This window comes from Thermobia domestica, chromosome 8 (genome assembly GCF_964235325.1).
Source record: "Thermobia domestica chromosome 8, izTheDome1.hap1.1, whole genome shotgun sequence".
Classification (NCBI taxonomy): domain Eukaryota; kingdom Metazoa; phylum Arthropoda; class Insecta; order Zygentoma; family Lepismatidae; genus Thermobia; species Thermobia domestica.
Genome location: NC_137461.1, coordinates 229,706,372 through 229,719,403, shown reverse-complemented (window position 1 = coordinate 229,719,403; position 13,032 = coordinate 229,706,372). Strand labels below are relative to the sequence as shown.

At 34.4% G+C, this 13,032-nt stretch overlaps 1 protein-coding gene across 4 annotated transcripts in view; it reads right to left on the bottom strand.

The window, feature by feature from the left end:
• Positions 1-13,032, bottom strand: part of LOC145693468 (rhomboid-related protein 4-like) — a 45,753-nt gene that overhangs the window by 16,113 nt on the left and 16,608 nt on the right. For 3 of the 4 annotated variants that reach the window (XM_081769501.1, XM_081769503.1, XM_081769504.1), the window contains exon 4: positions 8,956-9,186. In XM_081769501.1, the coding sequence (XP_081625627.1) occupies positions 8,956-9,186 (231 nt within the window). Of the gene's footprint in view, positions 1-3,819; positions 3,984-8,955; positions 9,187-13,032 lie in introns of all 4 variants that reach the window. The other variant, XR_014132783.1, reaches the window with a different exon arrangement.

Below are 13,032 nucleotides of genomic sequence, written 5' to 3'. Positions count from 1 at the left end.
GCAAGAATAGAACTCTTGCATTATATTATTATTATTATTATTATTATTATTTTGAAAACAAATTGATATTTTAAAACATTAGAATTACGTGCTTACGAGACTTCCCCTTGTCACCCCCCCACCCCCCCACAAAAAGAAAACCTGGATAGTACTTAATATATAGTGATTAAATTCCCATCAAATCAAATAAGTTCTCATGTATCTGAACTTGATACATGGATACATGTATTCAAACTACAGACCAGGAGAGCATAACGTGTTCTACGAGATAAAATTTTGAGATGACCAATTTCACATCACATCACAAACTCAGGATTGTGAAGACAAGGGACGTACGCAGGGAGTGGGTTTTGGGGTTTCGGACCCCCAATATCCCGACATTTTTGTAAATTTAGTCTAATTTTAGGAACAAATTTACAAAGTTTAATATAATTATTATCCGTTAACATAATTATACATACATCCGTACGGTAATCGGGTTTGGATGTACATCTGCGGACAGCCAAATTACTGTACAATTTTCATCTCTAAATCGAACAAAATCTGTTTTTAAATACTTTAGTATTTTATTTCGTAACAGAAGAAAAGACTTGATGGGTTGAAAATATATATAAATATTGGAAACAGAAGGAAGAAGTTAAAAGGTTACTTACAAAAATAAAAATAACGTATTGCGTTCATTGGTACGCGTTTTCGTGCACACAGAAATAATAATAATAATAATAATAATAATAAAAATAATAATAATAATAATAATAATAATAAAATGTATCGGATACTCCTTAGAAACACATATACCAAGCAATGCAGAACAAGTAATCATTTCATTTCTTCCTTTTCTCTGCAGGTGTTTATTAAATGTATTTAATTTACTGGTATTTCGTATTCTAAAAATGCACAAGAATGAGGATAAAACAAGAAATTCCCATTTATCGCAAACTTTCAATACTTTTTTCCTTTTTGTGAGACTTCAAGGGGGTCCGAATCCTCCCCTTGGCTACGTGCCTATCAACAATATAGCCTATAAAGAGATCAATTATTCGGAATAATGATGAGAATCTTGAAAATATTTTCATTATTTAAGTCACTGGTTCTTAACAAAGGCTTAACGCTCCCACAGGCGTTTTCTTTTCTAAACGAGGCTTGGAACAAAAAGGGGCGACTGGAGGGCGTTTGAGATTTCATGACATGTTATAGACTGTTTTCTTATTATTAGACGAGAAACCATGACTAATTTTACCAATACACACACAAACACACACGTATAAATATACAAAAGAATTGTATATATAAAACAATTATGTTTTTTGTGTTCAACTGATTTCACTGTATTTAACACTTCTTCATTATTGAGATGACAACATTGAATGAAACAACAAACTTTTTCACACATGCTTTTGCGAGCGAACTCAAGACCGACTGCGATGCTAACTCCATCTCTGGACGGAGAAATAAAACTCGTGCAAATCCTTGACTGTTAATAGAAGAACAGCAGCTCGATTCTTGACTGGTACATACGACACAAGTGTGTTTCTCAGTGAAGCCAAATACACTTGAGTATATTTCTCGTCGTGTGTTTGGTAAAAACTCCGACGGAATGTCGGTTTTGTTTGTTTTTTTTTTTTTTTTTCCTTATGGTCCCACACAATGTGAGGTTCTTCTCCAATAGGACATCGGCCAATTGCTTGCTTGTGAAGAAATTATCTGTTGCTATGCCATAATCACCTTGCAGATGGCTTACAAGGTCTAGAACTACTCGTTTCCCTTGATCTTTCTCTGCCTTCTCTGCTATCTTCTCAGCATAAAGTTGTATATTGTGTACATACGGGAATGCGTTCTCAGCAAGCACCCAGTGTTTTAGGCCATACTTATCTGGCTTATTCTTCATATACACTCTAAACGGAGCCTTCCCCCTAAACCCTACAAGTTGGTCCCGGATTCATGTTTTTCCTGCAATTCTCAGCAAATATTTCAAAAATGTCCTTTACGGGAGCTGTTTTGTCTACATCTCGTCGTTCTTCTCTTGTTTCTAAATTGTCAAATCGAAGGAAAGATGTCAAAGCTACAAATCTGTTCTTTGACATTGTCGCTGGAAATATCGGTCGACAATATGCAAGATCACTCGTCCACAACATTTTGACTGCTTCTTTGTTAGCTTTCAAAGCTTCTGCAGTAATCAACAAACCAACGTAAGCCGTTATTTCTGTCCTCTCTGTTGGTTGCCAGGTACAAATGTTTTCAGGGTGATGTTCGTTCCATTTATCAAATACTGAAACTACCTTTCTGTTTGTCTCAATCACAACAATATCAATAATTTGATCTGAAATAAAAAACTTGAATGATTCGTCCATTTGAGTCACGGAAGCACTGTGTTGTGTAAGACCACGTTTCTGGTGTAATATGTTATGCGCTTTATATCTTCTCTGTGTAAACGGCTCCCTAAACCACTTCTCACCAGATTTTGCTGTCATAAAACTGCTAATATGGGCTGTATTTTCAGCTTCACTGTCACTAGATGATCCACAAAGCATGTCAGCACATTCTTCTTCACTTTGCAAATAGTCTTCTTTAGTATCTGATTCTGAAAGTGCAAACACTGGATCGTCGTAGTCCTCGTCGTCAAGGTATCTCACGATTTCATTTTCTGTGAGACTACAACCCGATGCACGAGAAGTTGAAGCAACTGGGCTTCGTTTTCGTTTCTGAAACATCACAACGCACGGTTCAAAGTCAAGTACTAACCTTCAGCACTGAGAAGTAAACAGCAAAAGAATACAACTTTGTCAAATGCGGCAAAAAACAAAAACAGATTACACATCAGTGACTCTATGGTTAAAACAATTGAACTTAGATCAAAGTCGAACAAAACACTATCGCCAAGCTTTAGTATATATAATAGTGTTCACAAAATCAGCACTGCAATCAGTGTTTGCAACTCAGAAATCTCAAAAGTGAAGAAATAAAAACAACAAACGTTAAGCACCAACGGGGGGTGCGGCTGCACCTCACTAACAAAACTAAATATTTCACGTCTAATTATTTGCTGAAATGTTCTGAAAGTTTTCTCAAAGAAACGTGACACTTACAAAAGCAATGTCCTAAATGCATACATTTCTGCTAAATCACACAAAGGAATTGTGCATAAAAAATTGAAGTTGGGGTGCACGTGCACCCCCCTGGGCTACGAGGGTTAAGCAATATTTGGTAACAGAAAAATCTCAATCATGTATTTTACCTTTTTTTTTTTTTTTTTTTTTTCAATTTATAATCCTACACGTATACAATAATTTAACACAAAAAAAAAAAAAATCAAAAGATTGCGATCTTGGCCAATAATTAGTTTCTGGATCAGGGGCAACAGGGATTTTTGAACAGCCTCTAACTAGAGTTTTCGTTATTTTCTACGGAATAAGCACATCATAGTGAGTTAACTGATAGTTTGGGTTTGGCTACACTGTATGTAGTTACCCAGATATAAGTTCTAGAAGAAAATTTTTGATTGAAATATATTGGATCTTTTGATCCAAAAATGAGATATGTAGTATAACTTTGGATACAATATACCAATTACTCCTTCGTTGATTTTGCTGACAATATACGCTTATGATTGCTTGATCATGGAGAAGAGAACGGGTACAATAGACTTCACAAAATATTTTGTCATATTAAACACACACATGACGCAGGGATGAAAAATATATAGATATATATATTTTGGAGACTAAGTTTTTAAGTTTTTTTTTTTCTGTGTTTTATTCAATTACTACTTTGCTTACCTATAGTAACTTCTACAACTAAGAAACCATTTTAAGAACATACTTGAGAGTCCCAGGTTAGATTTGGTATTGAGCTATCTTGATTGATTTTAAAATTAGTATTAATATCTCTCCCTCCAAGTTATCCAACTTAGTGTTGTACTTCTGGATAAATAACCATATCATAATCTCAAAGTTGTTGTCCTGCTGGAGTAACCATATTAGAACCTGAAAGTTATTCAATTTATCTCTTTTTTTATCCCCTAAATTCAAACTTCCAGGCGAGAAAAGAAAAGCATTATGCTGAACAAGCACTTTTCGATATAAAAGCATGCTTATATCATATTAGCTCGAGAAAAATTTTTCTACTAGCTTCAAATAATAGAACAGGTTAACATAGTAAAATACCAATATAAGGACATCTGGGTATCTTCGAAATTATTTCTTATAGTGGAAGTTTGTTATACTGAAATAAGTAAAAAATTCATCTGTTATTATATCCACTGTAGGATCTTCATTACTTCAACATTAATTTATTGACAAAAATAAATAAATAAATAAATAAATAAAAATAAAATTAAAATAAAAAGCTTGGGGTACAACAAATTTTTAACCAAAAAATCAGCGACGTGTCCCCCCCAAAAAATTTTTTTTCGTACAATTTTTTGAAATTTTCACCACGCAAAAAAATAACGAAAATACGCATCGATGGTTTTGAAAAAAATGAACATTTACATCTAAATAGTATCTACAATCTGTGAAACATTCAGAATTTTTCGATCACCCCCACCAAAATTAAAAAAATATTCCATTTTGAGCATGTATGATACGATAATTCGGTAAGGGGAGGGGGTGGAGGGTCAAAATTTTCTTTTAGGTAGTTTTAGGTCAAAGGTAACCTTTTGGGTCAATAGCGACCCAATTTGGATCAAGGGTCGATTTCATTATCTTATTAGGATAGACCCTTTATCAGATCTACATACTTCAAACATGAATAGGAAGTCAGCTTTACAAAAAGAAATACGGTATATATTTATTTTGTCTGAACAGAGTTAAGTCTAAAAATACGAATACTGAAATGCGAGGGGGGGGGTCAATATATCTTTGCCCTCATATAGAAATATTTTAGTTATTTGTATGCAAATCATGTACGAAAAGCGGCAACGTCTGATGAGACTAATATGTATATTTTATGCTTCCAGGTGCAAAACTATTGAAGATATGGCGTCTGGAAAGAGTGAAAGTGTAGAAGTGGTAAAAGTGGAATATCGGCAAAAGTGCCAAAAGTGGAATATAAAGTTCTTCTAAAGTGGACGAAAGACAAGGACATCTATGCAGAGATGAAAACTGGTTACAGTGAAAAACCCATCTTTAAACACTATTAAAACATGGTAAAGACAGCTAAAATATGGACGGATGAGTTTGGAGGATGAATCTAGAGAGGGAAGACCTAGATTCGATTCGGCGATTGATGACATGATTCCGAAAGTGAAACTTCTAGTGATGGACAAGAGACGAATTTAACGAAGCATGGGACGTTAAATTGGAAGATTACGTTTACTTTTTTTCATTCTATCATTCATTTTCAGCACCAAGACGTAGACCTAATGTTTAACGTAAAATCTGAATCACGTGCTCCTAGTGGGAATCGAACCCAGCTATCCAGTGAAGAACACGCGTTTGCTACCCATATAGCACGAAGCAGCTCCAAAATATATCTGAAATTTCACAAATCGAGAGGAAATTATATTTACTGAGCTCCCCCCCTTCCCCCATGAGCTTTGTACACTTTAAACCTACTCTACATGACTCAAATGACTCGATAATTGATTGTTCTTTACTTATTGATATTTTATAATTATTTATTTGAATTACAAGTGTCTGTAATATTTGTCTGTGGCTTTCCATACTTGCTTTCACAGTAAAACTCCCGAGGTGAATCAATTTACATTACAGTTCAAGATTATTTATTCCTTCCCTAAGTAATTTAACCTATATCAGCTGTTACTTAATTCTCAAATTGTAAAGTGGATTAACAAAGTATTTAATTATTTTTCTTTTACAATAATTTGTATATGAGAGTCGCAACGAGAGCATCAAAAATGTACTGCGTAGTTGTTCCGCCCATGAATCAATATGAGTTAATCTTTTCCCGCGACATGCAGGTCTTTCCCATTTTCATCGTGCAAAGCGCGCAAACTAGACATGCTGAGAACCTCTACCTATTAAACTGTTTTTTTCTCCTCTCGCGACGGGTGCATGCAGACAGATAGAAAACACGTTTCTTCGCTAGTTTTTAGTCACGGAAAAAGTGTCACATTGCATGTAAGGACAGACGTAAAAGGGCTGTGAGGCAGGCTGACGCGAAAAATAGTCTAAGCCAGAACACGTAAACAATGGGTATTGTGCCTTACGCTAACCACATCAAGTATTGTGACTTACGCTAATTGCCAAAATGTTTATAGTTATCAATCAGGTGTTATACTCCATATTAAAATAAAATTAAACGAAATAAAATAACTAAAATTTTTGTTCGGTCGTTCCTCATTCCTATATAGAAACAAATGTCCACAATTATATTTTATTATTATTCTTCGTTCATTGGGAAGTCACGTGATTTTGTGGCTACATTACATAGCTGCCACTAACAACAGTTCACTTTTTCAAAATGTACGGCTAAAATTTTTGAGAAAAGCTTAGAATCGCACAAAACGTTTTTGTACAAATGACAGACATATGAGTATATACATTTTTTTAGTTGTTTATAATAAATTGTACGCAATGATTTCAGAATTTTGACAATATGAAGATCTAATGACAGCTGTTTAATTTTTTTACATATGTAAATTCAAGTCCAATATTTTTGAGAATGGATAGAAGTACTACCAATAGTTCTATATGAAAAGATACTTCTAACAAGTCGCTGATTTTTTAGCCAATGATGAGTCATTAGTTTGGTAATTCAGTAAATTTTCTGTAGTGATCTTATGGGCGGCACTTGTATCCACATAACAAACGGACTCTCAAAATCGACCAAATGTTTATGAAGGCACTAACATTCACGTAAATAAGGAAGACACAAAATGGTTAACACATAATGTGACAATATTTTATCCATTTTTTTGTTCGTATAGTGTAGCTCTACTACACAAAAAATTACAATAATTTTTACATGACCTTTCTAAAATATTCCTTGTTTCGGTAAGTCATTAACATCAAAATATAATTTAAAAAGTTATTGATGTAATTGCAAAATTGAGAGGCTATAATAATATTCACAACATTCATTCCATTGCAAAGTATATTATGGAGTTCACTAATCGGCGCCTAATGGGAACAGGAATTGACAAATTCTTACTGAGACAAGAATAAAGAATATAGTATTAAAAGTCATTTATGCAGACATTGTGTTCCATACGAATGCTGCTAATTTTAGCTTTCAAACTACACATAACTTAATAAAAATAAAACCTGATCAAAGTAAATATTGTGCTACAATTTCGGCATTATATTTCAGCACAGTGTCTGACGAAGGCAAATACATACTGGCGAAACTGTAACAGATTATTAATAATAAGCGTTTAATTTCGTCAATTTCATTTTTAAGTATACCATGTGCAATGAACGTCGTAAGGTAAGATTAAAAATTGTTAAAATTAGTTCTTTAAGTACACAAACATACAACCACTAAATAAAACGAAGCAGACATTTGAGTTTCATAATGGTCTGAAAACGTTATACTTAATCCTCAGACGGCCAAGCAGGATATCTTTGATCCCCACCGGCTGTTTTCGTTATTCACTCTAACAAATATGTTGAAAAATATCAATCTTCTAGCTGTATGTCCCTTTCTAAAGTACTGTCTTTTGGAAACCTTGTGCTTCGTTGAGCTACGCCATTTAACGACGAAATAATATTTAATCATATTGATAAACCTTAGGTCCCCCGCTCTTTACGTATACGATACCAACATTTTTCATTCATAATAAGTATGAGTGGATGAGCTAAGATTCCCCAAACATTTCAACTTAATTTATAAACTTGTAGCAGAAATTCATTATTTTTAAATATGTCTAATTTTATTATTTTTATTTTTATATTTAAAATATTTGATTTGATTTTAGTTTAGCGTCCTGTTGAGCAGCGAAGCTATAAGAGACGTGAACCTACAGTTTAACGTGGAATCCGAACCACACGAGCTTCCGCCGGGAATTGAACCCGGGCATATATATTTAAAATAGAATAATAATGCTCTCAATACTCTCAATGCTTATTTCATTTACACAACCAAACACATGGACCAGAGGAAGGGAAAATCTACCAGAAGAGTTCATTCGAGAGTTATGGAAGGAATTAGGGCCTCTCTCAGTAATCTCTTGACACGAAATATGCACAAGGATATCAAGAAAGATATTGAGAAAGCTTTCCCTGAAGTGCTGTTAAAGGAGGGAACTGAAGAAGGGATGACCAAGGGTCAAAATCAGGCTAAGAATACAAAACGAGGAATGTGTTTCCTCTGCACAAGAAAAGAAAACAAGAAGTTCAAAGTGAAATGTGACTTGTGTCAAAAGTGGGTGTGTGAACAGAAAGTGTGAAAAATCAAGTTTCTTTGGTGTGACTAAGCAGAGTGAAAAAGGAAATTATTGGACCTAGAAGTATTCGAAAAATTATAAACCTAAACTAAGCTTTGTGTGATGAGGTAATAAAAAGATTTTATAGACTGAAGGATAAAATGATTTTAAAAGATGGCTACATATATATTTCTAAAGAGATATTACAAGAAATGTGTTTAAAATTTAATATATAGATTGACGTCACTTAGGTTTTCCACTTTACCGTTCGCGTAACTTTCAAAGCTTGGCCGTTCGAGGGAAAATGGTAATGTCAATGAACATTCAACATACTTTACTGGCACCAATATCTGTTTAGGTAAATACATACTTTCCACTAACACAAACAACGTAAACATTGTTACTAGCACTCCTTCCACGATCTATTTGATGTGTTTTCGTTGCATGAAGATGAAGTGAAGTTGTCTATCAGTAACTACATAGCAAATGTATTGCAGATTCTTAAACTTTTCGCGCGGAAATCTATTTTGAGAACCTTTATTTTAGGTAATATTGTGCTATAATTGTCCTGTTATTTTCATTAGCAGTGGGGTTCTAAATTAAGAATAACGAGTTAATTAATAACTCACCTGTTATAGTCGTGATTATAGAATTAATAAGGTCTCCTATCCATGTGTAAGCATACAATGTTCCAACAAGAATTCCAGAAAGATGTCCAATAAAAGACGAATTAGGAACTAGCAGATGGATCAAAATTAATTCAGCCCACGCTCCATACTGCATAGGTACAACAAATGGTCCGTACATCGCCCTTTGTGGGAGACCTCTTGTTGTCAATACCTTTAGGGCAAAGAGGACACCTGAAGGGAATATAAAATATACGTGCATTATTCGAAAAATATTCCAAGTTAAATTCTGTACAGAAAGTGGATTAAAAGTATTAAATTATTCTCTAACTTCTTCTGAATATACAATTTCAATTTAATCACACACTATTTTGTCAATTTACCCATCAAGCTACAGTGGACGCACTTCACAAATCCTGTTTGCGAGCAAATCGATTCACAAACAAGTATGGGAAACGAATGAACACACGCCTCTGCCCACAATCTTACGTCTTTGCAGTTAATATTATTTGTCATAGTCGTATGTTCAAAAACTTTATCATAGTCGTATGTTCAAAAACTTTATTTTGTTCGTTTTATGTTTTTTTTTTTCATTTTTTCTGTTATTGCTATATTGTTAATCAAAGAAAAAAAACACTTAAAAACATAATATACATACCATGTTTCTGTAACTAGAACAGATTCCTTGTATTTACGTTAATCTCAATAGGAAAAAATAATTTCGGTTCGCGAAAAAAGTTACGGAAATGATTAAGTTCGTGACTTGTGGGTCCACTGTATTTCACTCAATATGTTTAATTATTCAAACACATAATGATTCGTAGGTTAATTAAAATCAAAGTTATGTAGGAGTAAAAATTAAATACTTAAAACTCAGAATGGTAAACAAGAAATAGATCTATATCAGATTTATTCGCAAAACTAATTTACAAGACACCAGTTAAGCGATTAAACCCTGCCTACTCATTCAAATTAATACGCTAGCTTAAAAAAAAAAAATCAATTCGTTTGAAATATTAAAATTGATAAAAAAGAATAGCGAAGATGAGAGGGAGAAGGTAAAGAAATAAGTAACAGTGCTTGAGAAGTTTTATTTTCATTTAAATTTATTTTCAATTTCACTTACTTTTCTTCTCTATTTCTTTCTTACGTCCAAACCATTGGTTTCCACATGAAATTCAAACATCAAAACAACTTATTTCCTACATATTATGTAGGCTTAATAATATTGTTCTCCTGAGGATGAATAACTGTGACATTATTCCTAACATTTAAGAGGAAAATAATCGTTTGGAAGTTAAAATATGGTAAGTAAATTTAAAATTCCGTCGAAAAACAAAGCAGTTGCCTCAACGTTTCTCCAGCTTCGCGATTTTTTCGCGCAAGAGTTTCTTGGAGGCTTTCAAAATACTAATCTACTTTCTGTATGACCCCTTCATTTGATTCAAATGTTGCCAGGAAGTTTTGAGTTTAAGAATAGATGACACTCCAAATGAGCCAGATCTGGTGAATAAGCAGAATGCGGAAGGTCGCTGAAAAATGCTGGAGTAACATGACATTTTCTCTGCTCTGATATGAGTTAACGCCACACCCATCTTGCGCAAAGGTTTTCATGTGCAATTCATTACACAAATTGAGGTGCCGCTCAGTAAAAATATACTTGTGGCTTCAGGTAGTTTGCGCACTTTCGCCCCTCTGTTGGCTGATTTTCGGACTATATGACTTGGTGCATTATCAATGCTTATTCTGTCATGCTTAAATTAATTTCCCAATCGAACAGTTTCATAGGAAGAACATGAATCACGAGTCACCTATGACATGAGTCATAGATAAAAATTCTCTCATAAATTTCCTTTGCTGCTTCCCTTAGTACAAAAAAAAAAAATAAATAAATAAATAAATAAAATAAATAAATAAATAAATAAATAAATAAAATTATTCACATTACGAATTCCTATTCTATCCATATTTCATCGTTACACGGAACGCTTGTGTTTAAGCAATTGTCAAACAACGAATCACTGTCACAATGACTTGAGACCACAGATTTATTTATTTATATAAAGGAAACCTTATGATTACATATACAGATGACATTATCGTCTTCTTTTACGTTGCGAATCAAACTGCCCTTGTATTTTCACGTACTTTACTCCCAGTAAAATTCCCGAATCTTTATTAATTTCCCGGGAAAATAAACAGTTACTTTTAAATTAGGGAAAATGTGTGTGTTCTAACTGAAACAGTCCGCTTTCTCGTAAAACAAATCATATAGTTACGAGGTGTGGCAATTAAATAAAGAGACTGCTCACCTCCTGTCGCACAGGATCGTAGGGGAGAGGTAGCTAATGATTTGTTGTTGATCTTGAACCTTCATGAGCAGCCACTGTTTGCTTCATGATTCTGAAAGTTTTTCTTTTCTTTGCAGTTTTGCATGAAGAGGCCAGTGTTCTGTAGTAGTGCCGGAATCATGGTGAACAGTAAAGTTGAGCAGCGCATTAACATCAAATTTCTGGTGAAATTAAACAAAACACCGACGGAATGTTGTGCAATGTTAAAAGAGGTGTATGGTGATAAAGCTATGTCACGTACTCGAGTTTGCGAATGGAACAAACGACTTTCAGAAGGTAGGGAAGAGGTTTAAAGTGATGAACGACCCGGCCGCCCTTTGAGTTCAAGAACAGACAAAAATGTTCAAAAAATTAATGTACTTGTGCGAAAAAGACGTCTGAGCATTCGGATGATCACAGACGAGACGAACATTAACACAGAGACAGTAAGACAAATTTTGCATGACAAAAGTTTTTGCAAAAATTGTCCCGAAAAACCTCTCTCAGGAACAAAAAGACATTCGAAAGACCATTTGCTGTGACGTAATGGAACGACTCAAACCAGAACCAGACTTGCTAACACGTGTCATCACATGTGATGAAACAAGGATTTTCCAGTATGACCCCGAGACTAAGCGTCAATCCATGCACTGGAAGACTCCCACATCGCCAAGAATGAAAAAAGCACGAATGAGGAAGTCGAAAGTGAAGGCAATGCTCATCTTTTTTTTTTTTTTTTTTTTTTCGATATCAGGGGTATCATCATGACTGAATGGGTGCCTCAGGGTCAAACGGTGAATCAGACCTACTACAAAGAAGTCCTAATCAAGCTGAGGGAAAGAATAAGAAAGAAGAGACCGGATTTGTGGAAGAATGATGTATGGATACTCCACCAAGACAATGCGCCTGCCCATATTGCCCTTTCTGTGAAGCAGTTTTTAGCAGCCAAGCGCATTCCTGTGCTCGACCATCCTCCATATTCCCCAGACCTGGCTCCCTGTGACTTTTATCTATTCTCAAAAGTGAAAAGTACATTGAAGGAAACACATTTTCAGTCTGTGGAAGAGGTGAAAGGAAAAACGGCAAGAGTTGTTGAACAGGGTGACATCTGATGACTTACAGCATTGCTTTGAACAATGGAAGGCACGTGTGCAGCGGTGTATAGATAGGGGAGGGGAGTGTATTGAAGGGGATAACACTCAATTGTAACTTTCTTTGCAATACATCACATTTATGACACCAGTCTCGTTATTTAATTGCCACACCTCATATCTTTAAACCAATCCATCTCTTTCCTTATTCTACACGGATTCATATTATATATATATATATATATATATAAAAGCAGCTCGGGCGAACATAATGTTAAGCGCTACATCTGGTGACATTGAGTTACTAGGTGGAATGGGTTGAGATCGAACAACAGAACAGTATTACGTAGTTTAATTTCGGAAATATACCTGCAGATGGCATGGGAAGCTTATTTGGTGTGTGTCATTGCATTTAACTGCATCGGAATGTTGAACCTTCTTTCCCAGTTTATTCAGAAACTCAGAAAACGTGACATACCACTATGTTTCTCCGAGCCGCTCATATATATATACAAGTATATATCAGCGTTTTTTTTTTTTTTCAACATTTTGTGAAGCAAAATTGCAATACAAATTTCAATTGGTAAATTTTGAATCGCACTGTACTACAGAAATGACTAATTATAGATTCATAAAAGAAGTCCAACAAATAGGAAAGT